The sequence below is a fragment of the Porites lutea genome, chromosome 2 (genome assembly GCF_958299795.1).
Source record: "Porites lutea chromosome 2, jaPorLute2.1, whole genome shotgun sequence".
In the NCBI taxonomy this organism is placed as follows: domain Eukaryota; kingdom Metazoa; phylum Cnidaria; class Anthozoa; order Scleractinia; family Poritidae; genus Porites; species Porites lutea.
Genome location: NC_133202.1, coordinates 32,537,435 through 32,560,174, shown reverse-complemented (window position 1 = coordinate 32,560,174; position 22,740 = coordinate 32,537,435). Strand labels below are relative to the sequence as shown.

The following is a 22,740-nucleotide window of genomic DNA, read 5'->3' as shown; positions in this document are numbered from 1 at the left end:
GCCAAAGTCCAGAACTCAACCCCATCTATAATTCTACAAAAGTACACCCTTGTTTGCCAATAAAAGAGTAGACTGCAAAACAGTCTGTATTTTTGCATATTCAAGTACCTACTAGCAGTCAAACAAAAGAGCAAGACCGGGGATAGACTTTCTCTCCCCTCACATGCTCAACAGGCATGTGAGGCTTGTGCGCTTTGCCCAGCCTCATTCCCAGTCGTCCTCGGCGATTTTGGATGCGACGTCACCTGTCAAGCTTGTCGGGAAAATTCGCGCTATCGCACTCGGTTCTAAGCCTCCTCTGGTAACTCGGATAGCACGAACTGGCCTGGGTGCGAGGCTGCACTTTGCCTGTGTGAGACTCTTGCACTTGTCTCTGTCACTTTCCAACCTCAACCCATCTTTGTTGCATTTGACGCCATTTCATCTGTCTTTGTGTCTTTTGACATCATTTCTTCTGTCTTATGTCGCTGCTTCAAGGCATGCTAAAAAAAGGGGGATTTTAGGCTATCAGGTTTTGGTCCAAATTTGAAGCCTAGGCGACGCATGTCTACCACAGGAATACTTACTCAATTGCATCCAATCCCTGCCGGAGGACCATGGATGGTGAGCCTGTGGTACAATTTGCAGCGTGAGGTCTGGGCAGGGGTCTGGGTTTGAATAATCTTGTCAGTGGGATTCGTGAGCTCGCATTTTGAACCACTCGCGCCCTCCACGATAATATATTTTGACTCACCTCACCGCTGAGTTTCTAGGTTCAAAATTTGAACATGTAATGCTTCGAGAATGATGTTGGGTGAAAAAATCGGCCTAAAAACGGCCTCGCTTACTGACGGATTTTCGATAAAGAGATCGATCCACGAGCATGTTTTCGCGGGTAGCTTTTGCACGGACTACGCGTGCGCTTAGGCTGATTTCTCCGCAGTTAGCCAATCAAAGTGCAGCTTTACGGACGTGCGAGGGTTTTCTCTCGTGTTCGAAAATGGCCGATGCCGGCGGTGAAGAGAAGCTGAGCAAGAAGTGAGTATTTTGTTTGATATTTTGTGACGATATTTAGTGTTTACCCCCTATTTTGTCAATTCATTCAACGTTATTGTGTTTTGGGTTATCAGTGAGCTTAAAAGGAGGCTCAAGGCTCAGCAGAAAGCCAAAGAAAAAGAGGCAAAGGAAGCCCTGAAGGTAATTGTTGTCCGCCGTTTCGTGACCGTGAAACACGTGGTTAATGTTGGTTTCACCTTTGCACTTACGAAAGCGTTGATTTTCTCAGGCGCAAAGCGGTGTAGTGGCCCAAAACAAGAAGAAAGATGAAGTAGATGAGGAAACATTGGATCCCAATGTAAGCTTAAGTAACAAGCCCTTTCACGTTTTTGGAGTTCACTCCTTAAGCCGAATACATGTGCATTGCTCTTTTGTGCCTGTATAATTAAAATTGCCAATATTATTGTACCTCACAATTCTCTAAAGCTAATTTTTTGAATGAGTTTTAAACTTTGCTTGGTAAAAGTTGAAATATACGTACTCGCCTTGTTTGTAAAAATTAAAAATTCTTCCGCGCATTGCTAAGCATTGCATCACCCAAAAATTTCCCGGAAAGTGACCCGTGGTGATCTTGTCTCCCTTGTAGGATCCGTTGCCCCGTTTTTTATGTGCTTATCCTCTCCACCTCGTTTTGCTACCCCTTAATTTTGCGATGGCTTTCTGTTTTAAAAAATGATCTTATAACAGTTAAACCCCATTTAACAGCTTGCTTTGTCTTCTTATGTTTTTTCTTGGGGGAGGGGGAGGGGATTTTTGGGGTGGATGGAGAATTTTAGGACGTAGTCTGGTATGTGCATACATTCTCTATTTGAAATTCCTGTTGGCAAATCCTAAAATCATAGTCTCACACCCATCCATTCACTGGTGAGACTCATGGAAATGATTGGAGAGAAATGATATCAAAAGCTCAGGGTGATTAGTGAAATAAAAATCGATATACCATCCCATTAACTCTTACATCATAGTCTGATGCCCCATCTATTCACTGGCAAGACTCAGGGAAATTAAAAGAGAGCGATAACATCTAAATTCAGGGTGACCAGTTTATCAAAATGTTCTCTTTTTGATATCCTCCTCAACAAAGCCTTAAATCAAAGTCTTTCGTACATCCATTCACTGGCAAGACTCGGGAAATGGAGATTAGTAATTTAGAGATTTGGAGTCACTTTTTTTTTGTTTATTATTCATGACTTCTACTCCAAAATTGTTAGTTCCACACTAGTTTTTTTGAGCTGTTTTTACTTGCATATTTTCTGTTTTGGGAAATCCTCAATCTGAATCTGGCATTTGCAGTAAACTTTTCTCTAATATCAAAAGCACAGGGTGATTGGTAAAATAAAAGTAAATGATCCTTGACATAATGGTTATAATCATTATGCCTTGTTGTTTTCTCAGCAATACTACAAAATCCGAAGTCAAGCTGTTGAAGCTTTGAAGGCCACTGATGAATCGCCTTATCCTCATAAGTTCCATGTGTCTATCTCTCTTTCGGAATTCATTGAAAAATACAAAGATGTTGAGAATGGCACATGGCATGATGATCTTGTCTCTGTTAGTGGTGAGTTTAAAATTTTGTTTGTTTGGTTGGTTGGTTATCATTATAATTGAATCATAAGTGAAGGAAAGTATAATTATTGAACCAGCAGCTCTCATTAAGTTCTGCAGACCAGGGATTTTCCAGAGTTATGATAAACATGACTCCTGACTGGTCTCAGAGGAAAAAGGAAAAAAGAAAACCAAAAGAACTACCTAGCTGTTCAATTTTCCACCTACTAACTGCACATACCAGTGCATAGTAATATCCTCATATTTATTTCCCTCTAGGTTGTGCTGTAGGTAGCCCAATTTTTTGAGCTGTCTGTCAAATCCAGGGTGCCCTGACTATTTGATTTTTACCCCCAAAAATCTGGTGACTTCCTGGTAAGGGGCCTCCAAGTGCTGCCAGAGCTCAGCCTTATTCCTGACGTAGTAGGAATCAATAATTATTTTTAGGTCATGCAATAGTATTATTATTGGACTTTTTTTTTTCTAATTTATGCAAACCCTAGGAATGTGAGAAAGCACAAGTGTTGTTTATATAGTCAATTATTATAGCCCTGATAATCAATAAACTTACCTACATGTAGCAGTAATAGAGACCTTTAGCATCAGGTAAACTGCAAACCGCAGACGGCAAACCGCAGTTACGCGTTTGCAGTTTCGTGTTGCCGAGATTTCAAACTTTAGCAAGGCATTCAGTTCTGTTTAATTTAGCCAAAATACAGTACAATACAAGAATACATATAGGAATTGTAAGGTTGCAAGGGAGTCCAGAGGAAACCAGAAGGCTTTAATTTTTATGAAGCCTGGGCTCCCCAGTCTAAAAGAGATAAGCAAAATAAAATGATATTCGCGGAGTGATACGTTAAAAATAGGAACCAAACAGAGACTGAGTTAAGTTATGAATTCAGAAACAAGATAGAAAAAAAAATTTAACTCTGGATTGGAACAGAATACTTTCCTTTGTTAGTACGACAGAAAGGAATATAAAATTGATTAGAACTACGCGTTCATTGTTTAGGGCCGCCATGTTGTTTTCATCAAGTCGAAGTGCATCACTTTAATCGCCCAAAACTCAGCAATAATTCATTGATTCGAGATCAAAAATCCGACAAACACATCGCAAATGGATACAAAAAGCTAGTTCATACCTTAAAACGCGAGGCTGTACAATTTTTTGTGACAAAAAACCTTGCCGTAAATCACTTACTGCTGGAAGCCCTTCCTGCGGTTCAAACGTGAACTGCAAACTGCAAACGTGACCGCAAGGCCTTGGTCACGTAACATTTTGCGGTTTGCGGTTTGCCGTTTCCCACAAAATACCTGATGCTAAAGGTCCCTATTATGGGGTTAGTGCACTAGGTCATTTTAGGCTTTTCTTGTATGGTTAAATCTGTGAGCAGGCAAGCCCGTACGGAACATGCAGATCTGCAGACTGGTCTTTTTTTCGTCTGCTCAACCGTCTTCAGCAGGCCTGCAGATCACTTGCCTGAAATGTCTGCAGTTAGTATGCAGTTGGTCTGTATTAAGTGTGCAGTTCGATTTTATTTAGTCACAGAAAGGTGAACACAAAAAGTGGATCGGTTCTAAAAGTATCCCTTCACTGTCAGTGAGCTGCAAGTGAAAAGGTGAATGACAGACCTTTAGGTCTGCAGATTGACTGCAGCAAAGTGAATGGAGTATTAGATGTCAGCTAAAAATATACGAAGAAAACAACATGCTGCAAGCCAAAAGGTGACCTAAAGGTGACCTTTATTTTAAGAATGGAAAGAGGCATCGAGAGAGTAACTTAAAATTATCTTTTTTAAAAATAAAGAGAATAACAGCGATTTCTCTTATACATAAAGTTTACACGGACAGCAGGCAAATGATATTTTGATTTGTTGCAACGGGCTAAGCTGCACATTGCTCACCTTGACGTTTTGTCCATGATCCACGATCTTCTACACTTTTTTCATGAAAGAAATCAACCCAATTTTACTTTGGTAGTCGTTAAATTTTACAATGGACTAAGGAACGAACATTACCACGAGCGTATAAGAATCTTGTAAGTGCGAATTACCCCATCTGAGATTCTTGTATCTGTGTTGCTTGCTCTGGTTCGATTCGTCGATACTTAACGTAGAAGTCACTGTTCAGTGCGTTGTTTGCAAATACATTTGAGCTGTTCCATCCAAAAACTTCAACAGAACTTCCATCTCGAAACAGAACTAGATGCAAAAACACTTAGAATGTTTGCGCCTTTCATTCAACGGTCGCAAATGTTTAGGATCCCGTGTTTGTCTAGAGATGTAATGGGATCTCATGTAAAAGGACCGACCAATTAGATCACGGCCTAGAATGTCTCCAGGGAATTAGCGATAACATTCCCACACTTGCCGGTCACGGAATAAAATTTATTGAAAGCATAGAATTTGAAGGTTTATTCAATAAGTGATCTTCCTTGAGCACAAGCTTACTCACATTTCTTAGAGGTACAGTCAACGTTTTCGCGTTATAAAAGCCGTAATCTGTGCCAAGGCTTTATCTGGCGATTCATGTTATTGGCGCTCAAGAAAGTCAGATCGACCGCAGCTGAATTGTAGCGACGTTACTCACTTACTGTAGCTACTTCGCAGCGTTTGAAAGTCGGCAACTGCGCTGCAAAACCGCTGCCGAGAGCTTCAAAGAACCTTCAGAGGCTGCACAGCGCTTTTGCAGCCCACTGCAACTTGAATGAAGCTGCTGTTTGGCTTCTAAAAGGCTGCTGAACAGCTGTAATTTAGCTGTACAGCTATTTTGAAGCGATTTTGTGGCGCTGTACAGCGCTGCAAGTTTCGTGCGGGTGGTTGTCTGCACAGCGTCCGCTGCAGATCAAGTGCAGACATAATAATAGATCCTTATTGCATAATCACCAAAAGTCACAAAAGGTCTGCAACAGACTTGCTGCAAACAAGATAAAAGGCAACACACAGGCAAAGAAGAAGTCATTTTCATGAGATGTCTGTCACAGACAGTATGCAGACTTGCAGACTTCAGTTTTGCGTCAAATTGGTCTGCTGTATGACTGAACAGACCTGTGACAGACCTGAGAAAGGCCTGCGGCAGATCTGCAAGTTTCGTACGAGAGTCGACGTGATTCCTCTGTTCTGATTAGCTACCTACGTGGGTCTTGCCTGCTCAGGATTTCCTACATTGGCCCTGCAAGAAAAAAAATTCTCATTTCCTCTACCAGAGTCTTTCTATGAGCTGTAATAAAATGTTTTTAATTCACTGAATCTCTCTTATACAGGTAGAGTCCATGCAAAGCGTTTGTCAGGGGCCAAACTTATATTTTATGATTTAAGAGGAGAAGGAGTGAAAATTCAGGTTATGGCAGATGCCAGGGCTTCAGAGCAGGATTTCTTAGCTGTACATAATAAAATACGACGTGGGGATATCATTGGAATAAAGGGAAAGCCCGGTAAATGAAAAATCATATTAGTTAATAATCTTTTTATTTTTTCCATTTCAACTCCAATTGTGAAGAAGTATAACACTCCTGGGTGGGGTTGTTCAAAGCAGGGGTAAGATAACACAGGGTTAGTACAAAATTTCAATTCAGATTTATGAAAGCTTAAAAAGCAAATTCAGTTTTATTCTTTTTGTCCACTATTTGATGATTTGATGCTCTAAAAAAATTGAGAAAATTATCTGGAAAAATGCTTTTGAACAAAAGAAAAAGAAACCAGGGTTAATATTAATTTTAACCACTGGTCAGCACTAATTGGCCTTCGAATAACTGGGCCCTGAAGAGTAATGAATATAAAATTAATAGTTATAAAATGTCATCACTTTTGGCACCAAGCTTCACAACTGCCATCTGTCATTATTTTATAACCACTCACAATGTCTTCATCACTGCTGACAGACACCCTAGCAGTATGCAGGATGTATCACTTTCAAACCTACATGTAGTAAAGTGGCAACTTCAACTCCTCGGGTTGACTTCACATTGACTTCTAAACATATCCCACAAATTAAAGTCTTGTAACTTTTTTTATTATTTTTCTTTTTTTGCAGGCAAAACAAAGAAAGGTGAACTGAGTATTCTGCCATCTACTGTTTCACTGTTATCACCTTGTCTACACATGCTTCCACATCTCCACTTTGGACTTAAAGACAAGGTATTAATAAATTTGAATTGTTATTTATTATACTGTCTAATACTGTGCCACCATTCTAAGAAAAATATGAACTGACCCATGTAGAGAATGATTAGGATTAGGTTAGGCCACTTTCTGTTTCCAGCTGTATCAATCCCTTTTGTCAGATCTTAAGACCTCAAGCCTGTGTTAGAAGACCACAAGGTCATGTGGGTTACTGTAGTTGTCAATTCTTTGCAATTGTTCAATGCCGTGCAATTGTATAAAGCACCACAAACAGTTACATGTAGTAATTACCTGACAGAAGAACTACTTTATGGCTTAGTTTGGTAAATGTTTGTGAAACCACCCATATTGCTTTGTGGTCTTGTTGTGTCGCCCCTCTGACATCATAAACTTATAAAAGGTGTATAATTTTGCTCAAAATTCAGGTTTGGTTTACAAGCTCCTTTATTATATTCCTCTTAGTCTAAGATTAAGGGGAATAGAATAAAGGAAATGATTTTTGTTACCTTACACTAAAGTGTCGATGTATTTTCTTTTCAGCACCTTAAATGTTTATTATAGTTTTTAATCTTTATCAAAACAGGGCTATTTGAACTGAAACCTATTGATGTTCAACCTTTCTTCAACTCGCACACATTCAGTGAGATCTTATTCTCTTTATGAGCAGACCTTCTTTCAGTGTGTTTCACTTGGTTTTTACAATACTTTTAGTTTCAAACACCTCTCTTGCACTCAAACAGGCTTTAGGAAAATCTATGAAAAGGAGATACAGTACTGCATGTTCCCTCAAGACTGTCACTGGAGGATTTATTGAATGACAGTCTCTAAATGTACAAATGTGTGGAGCAATAAGCAGGATCATTGCGCGCATGTGGATTCTTTTTTTACCCAGGTCTTGAATAATAGTACTATTTCTTTATGGTTAGCTGTATCACATGTTTGTTTGTTTGTTTGTTTCTCAGGAAACAAGGTTTAGACAGCGTTACCTGGATCTCATTCTGAACGACAAAGTTCGGGAAAAATTTGTTGTCAGAGCAAAGATCATCAACTACATCAGAAAGTTTCTTGACAGTTTAGGGTTCTTAGAGGTAAGTTACAAAACCTACTGGAAGCTGTCATCTTACCCTTCTGGGCTTCTGATCACCCCCCCCCCCCCCCAACCTTACCCCACCCACCTGCAATTTCCAATCCCCTTTGTGGGGGAAGCATGGATCATATGTTTTGGAACCACATGTGCAGTCCAATGGGTTATTCCAGAAAAAATCCACACACCCTAGACAGAAAGCATGCTGGAAAATCTCATGGGAGGGGGGGGTTAACGGCTCTGGAAATCCAGATTGGCGGGGGCTCTGAACCTAAAAATACATCCTCGCAGGTAACTTTCAATTTCATCGATGTTCAATAACTTGAACATATCAAGAAAACTCACATAATTCATAAAAAGGCGCTCAATTCAACAAAAGCAAACAATGAATTTTTACCTTGAATCCCCCCAAGTGTCCTTTTTCTTTCTTTCGCAGTCATTTTTTATCGGCAAAGAAGAGAACCATTTATTTGTGAAGATAGTTTTGAGCTTTATTGTAGTATATATTGCTCTATATTTTGCCTGTTCTAGAAAAAAAGAGAAGTTCCCTCAAACGTGAGCTTATTTGCAAAAATTGTAAGCCTGTTTAAGAACACATGAAAATGGAATCTTAACTTTCACAACAAACACAGAATTCACGGAAAATTGAGACTTACTTAATAAAAAGATCATCTAAGTGCCTAAAAGGATTCTTCTACATTGAGTGTAAATTAAAATTATGGTGTCTAACAATTTTATGGAAATCCAGATGGGTGGGGGGGTTTTTGAACTTGGAAATCCTGAGGGAAGGGGGAGTCAAGCAGTTTTGGAAATCCAGGTGGAAGGGGGGGGGGGGGGGTCAAAAAACCATGCCTTCCGTCGTGGACATTTGGATTTTTTCTGAAATAACCCAATTACAGGGTACAGGAAAAACCAGGCAAATAAATGCCTGGAACTTTTCTGGTGTTGTTCTGTTTTAAAATAAATGAGGCAGTGTCATGAACTAACTAAAATGCAGGTAACTTAAAGTTGAGTGATCTAATGTGTTTTATTCATATTGTTAATACAGGTAGAAACACCTCTAATGAACATGATTCCTGGTGGTGCTGCTGCCAAACCTTTCATCACACATCATAATGAGCTGAATATGGATCTTTATATGAGAGTAGCACCAGAACTGTACCACAAGGTAACTGGATTTACTCTGAAACTAGTAATCTCACAAAGTCTGGTACTCAAAGCACATTATTAACAACCATCTTCAGCTGTTCCAGTAGCAAATGTTACTACCTTTTCTACTTCTTTGGTTCTTTTTGTTTCTCCACTGATCAAACCCAAGTTTTTTCTTTCAAATTGACTTATGTTAACAACAACAACATTCTTCATTGTACTCACTCTTGCTTTACAATAAATTGGAAAAATGAAAATAGTATTATATGAAAGTAAAATTAGAGTATTGAATGTTATGGTGAATACTGGCCTCTCTTCAAGAATAGATTAAATTATTCTCATAATCTTTACCTCTCTAAAACAAATTGACAGTATGTACATGTAGGTCACACGTGTGTGTTATAATATCATTATTGTTCAAGTTTTGATAGAGGTCAGGCTGCTGAATGTTGTCCATGGAACATACCGGTAGTTTGTTTTTATTGACTTATTGCTGACTTACTAAGTTGTTAAAACACGTTTTTGTTTTATTTGTAGATGCTTGTAGTTGGAGGTATTGACAGAGTGTATGAAATTGGAAGGCAGTTTAGAAATGAAGGTACACAATATAATGTCATTATTTTCGCAGAACATTCACCTTATTGTCATCCATAATGACTTTAAAACAATTATTATTGAACCACACGAGATACACCTGGCAAAACTACAGCCACTAACTCTTACATGCACATTAAGACTGTGTTTCACTAGCAAGAGAGTCAAAATGTCTTTGGCTTGATGGAGTTAGAGTTGAAAAAAATTATCAGAACAGGTCCACTTTTTTCCTGTATTGCTTACGACTCTGTGGCTTACCAGTAGGTGTAAAGGAAGACCAGATTCTTGGACATGCAAGCAAAATTGAAAGAATAAACTGATCACCATTCTTTTCACCATGCATTGTGCATGGTTGGTGTAGTTATTAGTTCTTTTACCGCTGTCCAACAATCTGGACTTGTAAGTAGAGTCAGATTGCAGTTTTCTCCTCAAGATCGTAAAACTGTGTGCTTCTGATTAAGACTCTGACTCCATTGCTACTGCATTTGTAAGATCATCATGGAACACTAGTTCACATGTTTGTTTTTACCCTAATCTGTCTTGTAGCTGGTAAAATAATTGCTCCTGAGGCTACTGCTTACAAACCAAGCCTATGGCAGGAGCCACCTTTTTTCTGGCCTTATCCTGCCACTCCCTTGCAGCAGTCCCTTGTAGCACTTGGCAAGCTTTTACTTCACATTGTTTTACAGGCATTGACATGACTCATAATCCAGAATTTACCACTTGTGAGTTTTACATGGCCTATGCGGATTATAATGACCTTATGGAGTTAACAGAAGTTATGTTATCAGGTTTGTAACCAGTTGATGCTGCAGTGAAATAAGACCCTAAGTGACTCCTGATGTGATAAGAAAGTCTTCCTTTGATTTGCAAAGATGCACATGGCAAAATGGAAGGAGAATCTGTGGCTTTAATTCAGGCACTCCCTCTAACCCTTTGAGAATTAAAGGGATTATTGTATGCCTTTAGATTTCATGGCAGAATCATGATTTTAACCTTTTCTCCCATCAAGCACTTGAATATTATTATATTATCTTTTTCCTTGGAGGCTCTTCCCATAAATTTAAGAAAAATTTTTCTTTCATTTTTATTCGGTTCAACAGTAGTTTGTGTTGAACATTATTTTTACTACACAGTCTCCACTCTTCTCAAGGGCAGATTTGGGTGCTCCTTCTCTACGCTTCCCCTTTCTCAACCAAAATACCTCTTCTTTACCTAAAAAACCATTGAAAATACAGGAAAACAGATCAAATGTGTCACAGAGTAGTGAATGCTTTGTGCTAGTACAAAAGGTACTTGTATTCACTCAGATGTGGCTCAGCTCACATACAAAATTTCTAAATCGCTCCTAGCTTGCTTCAAGCGTTCTGTGCACCTGTTTCTTATCGTTTCTACATGTGTTACCTTTTTTTTAAGGCATGGTCAAGGCTCTGACAGGTGGTTATGTGGTTACATATCATCCCAATGCAACTGATCCAGAGAACTTGGGTGAACCTCTCACAGTTGACTTTACTCCACCCTTCAGAAGAGTGCGTATGGTCCCTGACCTTGAAAAGGCCATGAATGTCAAGTTACCTCCACCATCAGAATTTGGAACTCCAGGTACTGATTTGTAATTTAATAGCAAACTGTTTAACTGTTGACAAATCAAGCTTTTCAGGATTTGTTATGAGTTGTAGATTTTTTTTTAATAGTGATAAACTCAACTGCCTTTTTTTCATTCCAGAGGCCAGACAAATTTTTGATGACTTGTGTGTCAAGCATAATGTCGATTGCAGTTCTCCTAGAACAACTACAAGACTGTTAGATAAGGTATGTATGTCCTTTTCTTGAGCAGATCTAGGCCAGCAGGCAGCTCTTCTGGAATTACCGTAATACTACAATGATGAGTTATTTTTTTCTGGACATGCACAACCCAGTTACCCCTAAATCCCAGATGCCCCAGATGGATGCGCGTTTTGTGCTTGCATTTTAGGAAAAAGCCCCTCTTTCTTTCAACTTTATCCCTCAGGAGTTATTCTCAACACAAAGAGAAAATTACGTACAGTTGAACCTCGATAAAATGAAGGGCCAATGGACTGACAAAATCTGTTCGCTATAACAAGGTTTTGTTATATCGAGGTTCATTATTGAGGTTCCACTATCTCAGTATTACCGCTTGGTTATGTAATACATCCACTAAGCTCTGTTTATTCACATTGCATTGTTGCGTGGTAGATGCAATTTTTGGAAAAAATAGTTTTTTGTGACCTGTTGTTTCTGCAAATAAAGTTACGTAGTCCCTCGCTCTCTCTGGATGAACATGAAAAATACTTTATTTTATTTCAAACATGTAGCAGCTATGAGAAAGCCAATACATCATGTCATTGGAAAAATAACCTCACTGGGCATGTGGCATAGCCTCTAGGGCCATAACTGTCAACTGAATCACGTGAGGTGAAATCAAGACCCAAGTTAATCACAGCTCTTCCTGTATAATGGATTAAGGCTGTTTCATGCCTTGGGAACATAACATAATGTGTGTTAAGTACTAGACTGCTCAAAATGTAGTCCTCATAAATTTCCCTGACTTGTGTTGATATTTGATCAGCTTGTAGGTGAATTTCTTGAAGAGACTTTTGTCAGTCCAACATTCCTCATTGATCATCCCCAAATCATGAGTCCATTGTCAAAGTGGTGAGTACTGTGTTCCAGTATTTTTCATCCAGTTCTGCTAAAATACCAGTAATACCCATGTTTTTTTGAACCCTGAATACAGTCCCTTATGAAAACACAGGTTGATGTTATTTTGTGTAATAGTGCATTCATTCATTTTTTGTACTTCCTTCCCATCCCAATGCACACATGTATACACACTGACGCACACAAATGGTTAACACTTTGTCAATGATTTTGCTACCTCTCAACCTGTGTCCCTGACGCATAAAAATCCCCAAAGGCGCAAAATATTTCAATACATGCATCCTGTAGGACGGAAAGATCGATCCATCTGAAGATGTTTTTGAAGAAAGTCCTGTCCGTGTGATTTCTGTGGCTGTTAATGTGGTTGTTGTTTAACTTGTTATTTTTTGAACTGGGAATCAATGGTTCTGGACTGGGACTCATGATTTTTCACAAGATCAGTCCAAGGACTCACCATAACTTTTTCTTACAAAAACACTGCTTTGTCTGCTAAAATTTTAAATGTCAATGGATGCAGTTACTTGAGGGAATTATCACTTGCCGTTTTTGTTACTAATAATACGCATTGTAACTTATCACTGTTCTTGTTGTGTCTAAAACATAAATGCATGGTCTGCATAAAACTCCCTTCAGGAACAATACCAGAAACCCCTTATGAGTTTCTGACAATACTAAATATGTTGTCAGCATCACCAGGCAAATTGACTGTAATGTAGTAAGGGGTCGACCATTTGACGTTTGAGGGGTGGGGGGTGGTTTGGGTAAGATTTTTTATTTCCCAAACCTCTGGAGAAGTATTGTTTTTCCCCCGTCATGCCCTGTATAGCAATGTAAGATTTTTTACAGGATTATATGCCACGAGAGATATTTTTTTCAGTCCAGGATTTTTTTTCATCAGGTATTTCCTTGCCAGATTTTTTCTTCCCTCGAAATCAGTCTGCAAGGATATTTTTTTCTGAAATCTCCCATACCCCAAATCACCACTCAACAGTCAAATGGTCGGCCCCTTAGCTCAACTGCTTCTGAGAAACACATAATCATGGTATTAACAAGGCAACCAACACAGAGTCATTTTTTTTGGCTGGTGTGAATGCTATTAGAGAAATAAATAGTTTTTCGTTATGGCCATACAGGTAAATGTAAAAACTCTTTTTTTTTTCAGGCACCGTTCAGTTCCAGGTCTCTCGGAGAGATTTGAGTTGTTCATCTGTCGTAAAGAGGTGTGCAATGCATACACTGAGTTAAATGACCCTGTCATACAACGAGAAATGTTCCGACTTCAGACCAAGGTGAGTGGATAGCCCCCTCACACACCCCATCCTTCCTTGCACCCATATTACTTTCAAGTGCCTGTTACGACGACATTGTAAAATGGCTCATTGTTCCTAGGTCAAATAAAAATGTTTAAGCTGTTTACTGTCACACTCAGAAAACTGAACACCTGAAATATTTCAAAAAAGTTGATTGTGTATTGGTATTTAAACTGTAGGTATGGCAAAGTGTCCTTTTTAAATAATGTTGAGGTTTCAAACTGGTAACATCTAAAGGGTTTTAACTTTAAGTCCCTTGGTGTTGGTTTTCATAGCTCGCTTGTAGTGCATGCAGTTAATGTAACCTCGCTGGGCATGTGACATAGCCTTCAGGGCCATAACTGTCAACTAAATCACGCGGGGTAAAATCCAGACCCAAGTTAATCACAGCTCTTCCTGTATAGTGGATTAAAGCTGTTTCATGCCTTGGCAACATTAGTTTTTCTTCGTGACTGTTAAGTTACGACCTCAAGTATAACAAATAATACATGGTATGATAATGCATTCATCTCTCTCAGACGGACACAGGTGTTCTGGGCCATACGTGGCCATCTTGAAGAGAATTAATGTCTGTCTTATTTATACTGCGTGAGTCAACTAAAAGGATTCAAAGAAGGGGAGGGACCGGTCTCTTAGCAGATACATGTACCTTAATACGAGTTGCACACAGGAGCAACAAATGGCAGAGTGCCTTATTGTCTCTTGTTATTGTCTGTCGTTTTTTGCAGGACAAAGCCGCCGGTGATGATGAAGCCATGTTTGTCGATGAAAACTTCTGTACAGCTCTTGAATATGGTCTTCCACCGACAGCGGGCTGGGGTCTAGGAGTAGACAGGCTTACAATGTTCCTTACTGATTCCAATAACATCAAGGTTTGTCCCTCGGCAGTGTTGAAACGATGTCGGCAGTGTTGAAACTATGTTAGAGGCCTACGAGAACGAGTTTTGACTTAAAGTATTTTCGCGTATTCTCAAAAAAAAAGGACACGCTAGAGAGTTTCATTACTTTTCTTTTTTTCACCACAAAAGTTAACATGGTTATTTTATTGATTGTTTCCTTGTTTCCACCACTATACCCTGGTTACTTCACCGGCGAAAATTGTCTGATTGGTCGACGCGCGACCACGTGACATTGCCAAATTCAAAATGGCGGCAATACATCCATCGTTTGTTTATTCCAGTGGAAAGAAGTGAAATTGCGGCTTAATATGAGTTGCAAATGCATATACGGATATTTTTAGAATAGCCTAGACTTTTTATTATCCTTTTTCATCCATTCCTATGGGATTCGTTCCCTGCGATGCTCGCGTTTTGGCCGGTTTACCGGATTCAACTTTGCACTCTTCACGATCGCGAAGGACAACAATATTTTTGATAAAAGCCGGGTCACTAGAAAGAACGGCCTTTGTTCACAGCTCTATGCAGCGGAGAAATAAGACACTATGGGTCCTTTGAAATTGCTTAGACACCTGGAAGTTATTTTATTACTTTTTTTTACCGAAAAGATAAAGCAAAATTATGTCTTCTCCAGCAAGACTTTCTAATTTATAAAAAAAGCTTGAACATGAGCTAAATGAAATGTAGTGTCTGTATTCATGTTCTTTTCATTGCAATTTTAACATCAAAACTTTAAAGCCGTCTATGACCGAGCAGGTTTTTTTTTCTTTTTTTCTTTTCAATGGTTACTGTGCTTGATCTGAATAAGATAATGAAATTTTTAAAATTAGGGCAATACTATATATAAAAGAAGAGAACTTTGATTGCAAATATGTTAGTTGGAAAAAATACTGATTATACTATATGATCTTTTTACTATATAGGTTAGAAAAGTGATGAGTAGTCAAAAGTGCTACAAAGGAGTAAAAACCCAGATCTTTCCATTAATAAATTTTATTGACACTGTCAGGGACATATATTTTGCTTGAATACACATTTGTTCTTCAAAAATCTTGTTTGTGAAGCTGCACTTTGTTTGATTCAGGATCAATCAATCTTTTCTGAAGAGAAATGAACAATAAAGTATGTTAGCATGTCACTACTTCAACACTGCCTTAGCCAACAACTAAGAAGAAACTGAACTTCATATAAAAAAAAACAAAGTGAAAAATACTTCACTGTAAACCAACAACCGCTTCAAATATATATCACATTAAATTCATGCAAAATGTAGACCTGATGAGAAGTTTATAGGAAAAGAAACAAATGATAATTACAATGAAACTATAATGTTTGAATGAGATCTGTATTTGAGAGTTCTCTCATAATTCTGACAGAAGATCAAAATAGGAAACTGCATATTCTACACAACTGCATTCATCAACATGATCCAACTAAAATTTCGTGAAGACTAAAAGTTTACTCCAAACTTTAAACTCCTGTAAGGTTTTTCCCAGGTTTGAATCACATTGAATGCATATTTAAACAGTAATTAGATCTGTGAAACATTAGAACGGTGCAATGTCGTGGAAGGTCTGGGACATTACTGAGACTCTAACAAAATCCTTTGGTGCGAGTTCCAAAGCCGCCTACTATTATTTTATTATGAGCCTGCTACTTAAAAACTTTTTGACAGCCCTGATATTGCACAGTAAATAAACACTGTTGGATATACACATGGAAGCGGTCCATGACCATCATGCTACCTATCCCTTAATCAAAAAACCTACAAATCGCCTTTTGCTGACTTTTTCACCTGATTTTGCATTAAATAGCCAGATTTGGTTGTTTTATGCCGAAAAGTGGATGTTTCTCAAAAAGCTTGGTACTTTGCTTACAGCTACAGTGTACATTGTAGAGCAGTCCCCTTTTGCTACGGCCTAAAGACTGGACACAGTGAACTCAAATGCTGTATTAGCCAATGGAATAATTCTAAGATGCATTTATGCTGTAGTAGCTAATAACATAAGATGTAAGAACCTGTGTTCCTGTTTCTTTATGATTCGTTTTACAAGGGATTTGAATCAGAGATCATTAACATTGCCAGTGTCAAATGCTTGCTTGTCAGGCGAGTCGGATGAGACAGTTACACCTCAAGATAACTATCTTATAAGCTAATACAGTGTTACTACATGTACATCTAAATTATTATTTCTTCGCTAATACACTGTTTGGGTTCTCTGTGGACAAAGAAAACTGTCTGTAATAATGAGCTGTCCATAAAGTGGTGCTTATAATTTCATTTATCAGCAGTTCTTTTTATCTTAATATTCCAGATGGTATAAAAATTTAATTACGAACAACTTACTATTTGAAACTGGCTACAGTGTTGATGGGATGCTACAGTGTACAATAATACTTTGAAGGGTCTGACTGCACTCTTATCGATCATAGTCATTGCCTCCTGTGAGCCAATTCATGGATGAGTTTGATACATGTACAAAGGAAAATCAAACACTCAACAATCAGAAAGATGTAATACTATGTGACCTCATGATGGAACTTAAAGAAAGGAAATGTATTATTTTTAAGTTACATGTATTTTCTTACCCTTTTTTTAAGTTATGTAAATTGGTCTTTTGTTGAAGAAAATGAAACAATGTCAAAAATTAATGTTTTGCTGTGCATGCATCAATCATGCAACCATGAATTTGACAAAGGTTTGGAATTGAAAACTGGACAAGTTTGTACTTGATGTACCAAATTTCTCACCGGCTGAAACTAACAAGCATGATGTGCCAATTTTTGGCTCTAGCTGACATCGTAAATAAGAAAACCCATATTTTGGAAAGCATTTTTTGGCAAAACAAGAACTGATTATGCGTATACATATTATAAAACTTAAAAGTACTCAATCACAATTAATAAATACACAGTATAGGTAAACCCCCAATGCTAGCAATCTTCTGTGACCCAAAGAGGGCAAGTATGCTGGTGTAAAAAAAAAAATTTAACTCCAAGGATTGCTCTACAGAGATATAACCATCCCTTTTCAGGGCTGTCATTACGTTTTGAAACAGCCATAGCAAATGAAGATTCACCCAATACAGGTCCCAAAAATTTAAATTACCACCTTCAGCTTTCCACTTTGATCACCTGTAACATCAAGTGAGCTCAGCTGTAACAGGTGTTATGGGTTACGGCCCCTAATGACAGCTCTGCCTTTTTATTTTAGACAATTCTCAGTTTATGAAAAGCCAAAACATTTTTATTCAATCATTACATGTAGATCTCATTACACTTTTATCCTTCTTTGGAACATTACCTGCTATTTTTCAAGATTATTTCACAAAAAAAGACTTTACATAATTATCACAAATATACCTGATCAACATCTAATATAAAATTTTATTCTAATATTATAGTCAATTTTTTATTGCAGTTAATTTATAATTTTCTGTTCTTTTTGTGTATGGCAATGTATGCTAAAAATAAAAGAAAAAATAATACTTATGCTGAGATACAAAATTAACTGTGCACAACATACACGTATACATAGATTAACAGCCAAAGAATTCTCAGTGAAATACAGAGGGGCAAATTATTATGGAACAATCCACCTGAAAACATTAATGCCATGGCTGATTAAAAAATATGTCTAAGTACAAGTACAGAATAACTTCCAGCAAACGTTCAGCAAATAGTTTAAATTGTAATATAAGGTGCCAAACATGATAGGGCCATTTTTGTTCTCAGTTAAAAAAACAACTTTGTGCACGCATAATGCATGTACGGTCTCTAGGGAAAATACTATTTTTTTGACTTTCGATCGATCAAAATCGTGTCCCATTTGACACAGATTCTAAAGAGAAAACGCGCTGATTTAGATTTAGCGGTCTTCCCATTAATTATAATTATAATGATTATTATTCTGTTGCTCAAACGGCCCTCCACCAGCTGTACCTTTCAATTTTCTCTTGTGTTGGACTGTGGGGCGAGAAACTTTAACCTGAGCATAAAATGCCAGCGAAGCTTAATAATGAATGTTTGAGGATACACTGAACTAGACCTCCAGAGGGTCCCTGAACTTCAAAGATGCAAGTCGATATTTGGTACGAAAACGGTCCACACGTTTAACACAACTGCCGCTTCCGTGCACAGCGGTACAAGCTAATTTATATACATAACAAAGCCCAACAATTCTTCTTTCACTTCTTTACAATTTCCTGTTGTACCGATGTGCACGAAACTAACAGTAAGCATAGAAAGTCAAAATTACCCACCTTTTTGGCATGCCTTTCGCACCCATGCCGGCGTTGCAAAGCCAATATCTCCGACAAATACCCACCACTGGGTTTGTCCGCCATTTCCAAGGCGCTACATTTTCTAGAGAAAACATTCCACTCAAAACTTTCACCAAAATGTTTTTTGATCTCTTACTATGGCAAGAAAACCACAACGCTATCACTATCAAAAAAACAGCCATTATTTTTTTCATCTCAGCCAGCATTTTTGCCTCAGAGCCAATGACATTGCGCGAAATAGATCACGTGTCATTTTTAGTAGAGCATGCGCAGACATTTTTCGCCGGTGAACCCTGGTTACTAGAGGTTTTTTTCCGCGCCTGGATGGTTCGGTGTCGGCCGCAGGCCGAATTGACCGGAAATCGCGTATGAAAAGTCTCTGGCACCCAGGGTACCGCGACTACGACATATATTAGCTAAGGCCCCGTCCACACTTATCCGGACATTTTTTGAATCCGCGATTTTTTGAATCCGCTCTCCAGAGAGGAAATTTTTGACGGACGCTAAATCCAGATGCTTTTTCATCCGGTGACGTAACAAATCGAGCCCAGTGCTTTACCGTGAATACTGTATTCAAGATGGCAACCTCGTTGTCAGGTTCTCTCAAGGCCGCGCGCTCTTTTTTACAACGCATGCTCTGTTGCCAATTTTCCCAGCGGAGTCCTGGGTACTAGAGTGAAGCCGGATACGTGTCAGATACGTGTGGACGTGGAAACTTTTGAATCCGGAAAGAAAAAGTTGTGGATGCAAAAACATCCGGATGCATGTTGAGGGGGCCTAAAACTCGTAGAAGAATGAGGATGGCTATCACGGTTTCCCACCAAACGCACGGCCACTGCTTGGTATAGAGAAATTCTCATACTCGTTATGTCTTGGGTTTGTTGATAACCTCACTGGGCATGTGACAGCCGTCAGAGCTATAACTGTCAACTTAATCACGTGAGGTAAAATCAACACCCAACTTAATCATAGCCTCCCCGCAGACGTCCTTTGGGATTCGTTAGTCACGCATTCATTTCTCCCCGACGGACGAAATGAATGCGTGACGAACGAATCCCAAAGGACTTCTGCGGGGAGGCTAACTGAACCACAGCACTTCCTGTTTTATGGATTAAAGCTGTTTCGTACATTGGGAACAGACTAAAAGAAGTCAACAGGCTAAAACAATCAAAGTCAGTGAAAACGTGTATCAATTTGCTGTTTGTTTTGTTGCAGGAGGTGCTGTTTTTCCCAGCTATGAAACCTGACGAGGGAGGACCAACAGAACAAAGCGGACCAGGAGCTAATCCAGGAGAAAAAGAGACAAATTCATAGACCTAATTCTACCAACAGGAAGAAAATGTTATGAAAATACAAAAAGAAATTCCACATGATTGGAAATGCATTAATAAGATGGTCCAAGACTTTAGTTGAGAGAATAAGAATTTTTCTGTGGTCCATTAAGGGGCTGTCGACGTGGAGGGAGGAAGACCCTTGAAGGTGGAACAACTTTTCGTTGGGTTTACATGCAACAATTTCTGTCCGTCTGGTGCCCAAGTAGAGAAGGAGTTAAAGATGGCAGGCGAGAAAAAAAATGCAATTTGGGCTCTTCTCCTCTCTTTACTGGCGTTAATAATTACCTTTCAGCAGAATTATCACAATAATCAGCTCCTGACAAAGCCAAACGAAATGGTTGGCCTATTTTTGCCGTGATTACCTACGGAACGAACCCCCGCCATTTTGTCTGCTTTGTTCCTGGTACAAGGATCTTTCTAGCGAAGGCAGTTTACATGGTGCTAGGATCTTCTCCTTACACCATGTACGTCTCAGCTAGGAAGATCTTAGTACTAGGAAGATCTTAGCTCTAAGGACAAGTACAACACTTTGCATGCGAACTGAATACAGAAAACATATGGCGCAAGGATGATCCGCCTTTTAGGATCTTCCTGGTGCTAGGATCTTTCTTCCTCTATGTAAACAGCCCCTAACAGAGAAACAAAGATGGATTAGCTGATCTTTGATCAAGTCCACGAGCCAGTTTATGTTCAAAATAACATTGGAGACTTTTAATTATGAAAATACGGCAAACAATGAGGTATTCCTTGTCATTTTAGTACACATGTAAGAAAATGCTCGGAGCATTAGTCAAGCAAAAAAAAAAGCCACTGGTTAAATGCTTATTTGAAAAACTAATGTATAGCATTTATTTATTGTTATAGCCTAGACTGGTTTCCATATGATCGCTACGATGGTTCATATCGCCGGAAATTTTTCAGCGATTGTGGCGATCATTTTGTAAACCAGGCGATCTTTTTTTTAAATAAATAATTATGTTTAAAATTAAAACGTCCTACAGCTAGCACTGTCAAGTGCGATGGATATGGATCGTTTTTGTTAAGTTCAGTGTTTTGCATATGTGGATGAACACCAAACTGTGCGACTATTTTTAATGAAACCTAGAGCTTTGGCAGCATTTCCACATGGTAGTATTTTTCCAGTCTTTTACTTTTAGACCTTGAAGGAAACCGACTTGAAAAAAAAAAAGTTGTTTACATGGAAACGAGGGTTGACCACAACAAAATTACAATTTCTTACTGAAAACTAGAACACGCCTGAAGCTTATCCAGAGTTTTGATTAGCTTGGACCCCATGGTATTAACATGGTCCATAACATACCCGAGCAGCAATCATGCGCTCTTAACTTTTTAATTTTTTTCGGGGAAGCGCGAAATTCGGCGGTGAGGCAAAGAATAAAGGAAGAAGGACCGCTTGATCGCAGGTTTGGTTTATTCTAGGAATTAGCCAATGAGAGCCTAATGTGCCCCCCTAACTGAAATTGTAGAGGATATTTAGGCCCCGTCCACAAGTATCCAGGTATTTTTGAATCCGCAACTTCTTCTTTCCGCATTCGAAAATTTCCACGTCCACACGTATCCGTACTCAAATCGAATTTGCCCATCTACACGTATCCGACACTCATCCGACACGTATCCGGATTCACTCTAGTACCCAGGACTCCTTTGGGAATATTGGCTACTGAGCATGCGTCGTAAAGCGCACAAAATTTGCATCTTGCTCTGCCTCATTCTCCTCCCCAGAGCCACTCGGCTTAATTTGTGACGTGACCAAGAAACGACGGGCTCTGGGAACGAGGATGGCTCTGCCTTTGACGGTCAAGAAATGGGCTCGATCTCGATCCGGATTTTAACGTCCACACGATTCCGGATTCATAACGTGTTCAAAAATCTCCACTCTGGAGACTTGATTTAAAAAATTGCGGATTCATTTGCCGGATTCACCGGATACGTGTGGACGGAAACCGTATCCGGAAAGAAAAAGTTGCGGATTCAAAAATATCCGGATACAAGTGGACGAGGCCTTATTCACAGGAAAAATTAACAGATTCCCATTTTTGGATATTTTAGGGTATTTAAAGAATACCCACAGGGAACTTGGTTGGCACTCCCTCTTGTTACAGGGTTCGTACAGGTCAAAGAAAACCTGGAAAGTTATGTAATTTAAGCATTTCATTTTCCTGGCCTGAACATTCATGGAACTTAATAATCGGTCCTTGAAAGTCATAAAGTTTTGTTTGATAGCAGTGCCGGATCCAGACCTTGAGATTAGGGGGGCGGGGGGGCACGGTCTAGGTCTCCCCCTAAATTTTTTTTCGGCCCTTCGGGCCTCAGTTTGGTCTAAAAATAAGGGGGGTCGGGCCCATCCCCTGGATCCGCCACTGGATAGCTTTGTTACTGCCGACGACAAGGCAAGGACAATGTGAGGTAAAGAGAAGCGATTGAGCTGCGCGAACGACACGCATTTTGGTGGACACCAGAGTTTGTGTCTGTTGAACTGTGTAACCTCCAAAAATACCATAAAATAAGGAAAGTCCTAAAAATTTTTGAAAGTGAAAGCTAAACCTACGGTCTTGAAAAACTTAAAATGGTCATGGAAAAAGTCATGGAATCTGAAGAGCTCAAAGGAGTACGAACCCTGTGTTAAACCATTTGTTTGAGGAGTCCGCATTCTTGGCCAACAAGAAAATAGGGCAGTTTTGTA

At 39.0% G+C, this 22,740-nt stretch overlaps 1 protein-coding gene across 1 annotated transcript; it reads left to right on the top strand.

Annotated features, from left to right (window-relative positions):
* Window positions 1–660: 660 nt before the first annotated feature.
* On the top strand, window positions 661–21,187 carry LOC140928360 (lysine--tRNA ligase-like). Its single transcript, XM_073378100.1, has 16 exons — window positions 661–1,017; window positions 1,110–1,176; window positions 1,265–1,333; window positions 2,431–2,593; window positions 5,846–6,016; window positions 6,616–6,719; window positions 7,667–7,792; window positions 8,837–8,956; window positions 9,475–9,535; window positions 10,221–10,322; window positions 10,948–11,133; window positions 11,258–11,343; window positions 12,122–12,207; window positions 13,376–13,502; window positions 14,252–14,395; window positions 19,918–21,187. Exons 1-16 carry the CDS (start codon window positions 863–865, stop codon window positions 20,014–20,016), a joined length of 1,866 nt encoding a protein of 621 aa, XP_073234201.1. The 5' UTR covers window positions 661–862; the 3' UTR covers window positions 20,017–21,187.
* The last annotated feature ends 1,553 nt before the right edge of the window (window positions 21,188–22,740 follow it).

Coding starts and splice junctions, on each gene's coding strand:
- LOC140928360 (XM_073378100.1), top strand. CDS start 863: ATGTTTTCGCGGGTAGCTTTTGCACGGACTACGCGTGCGCTTAGGCTG. Junction 1,334..2,430: donor AGGAAACATTGGATCCCAAT/GTAAGCTTAAGT, acceptor TTGTTTTCTCAG/CAATACTACAAAATCCGAAG. Junction 9,536..10,220: donor AAGGCAGTTTAGAAATGAAG/GTACACAATATA, acceptor ATTGTTTTACAG/GCATTGACATGACTCATAAT.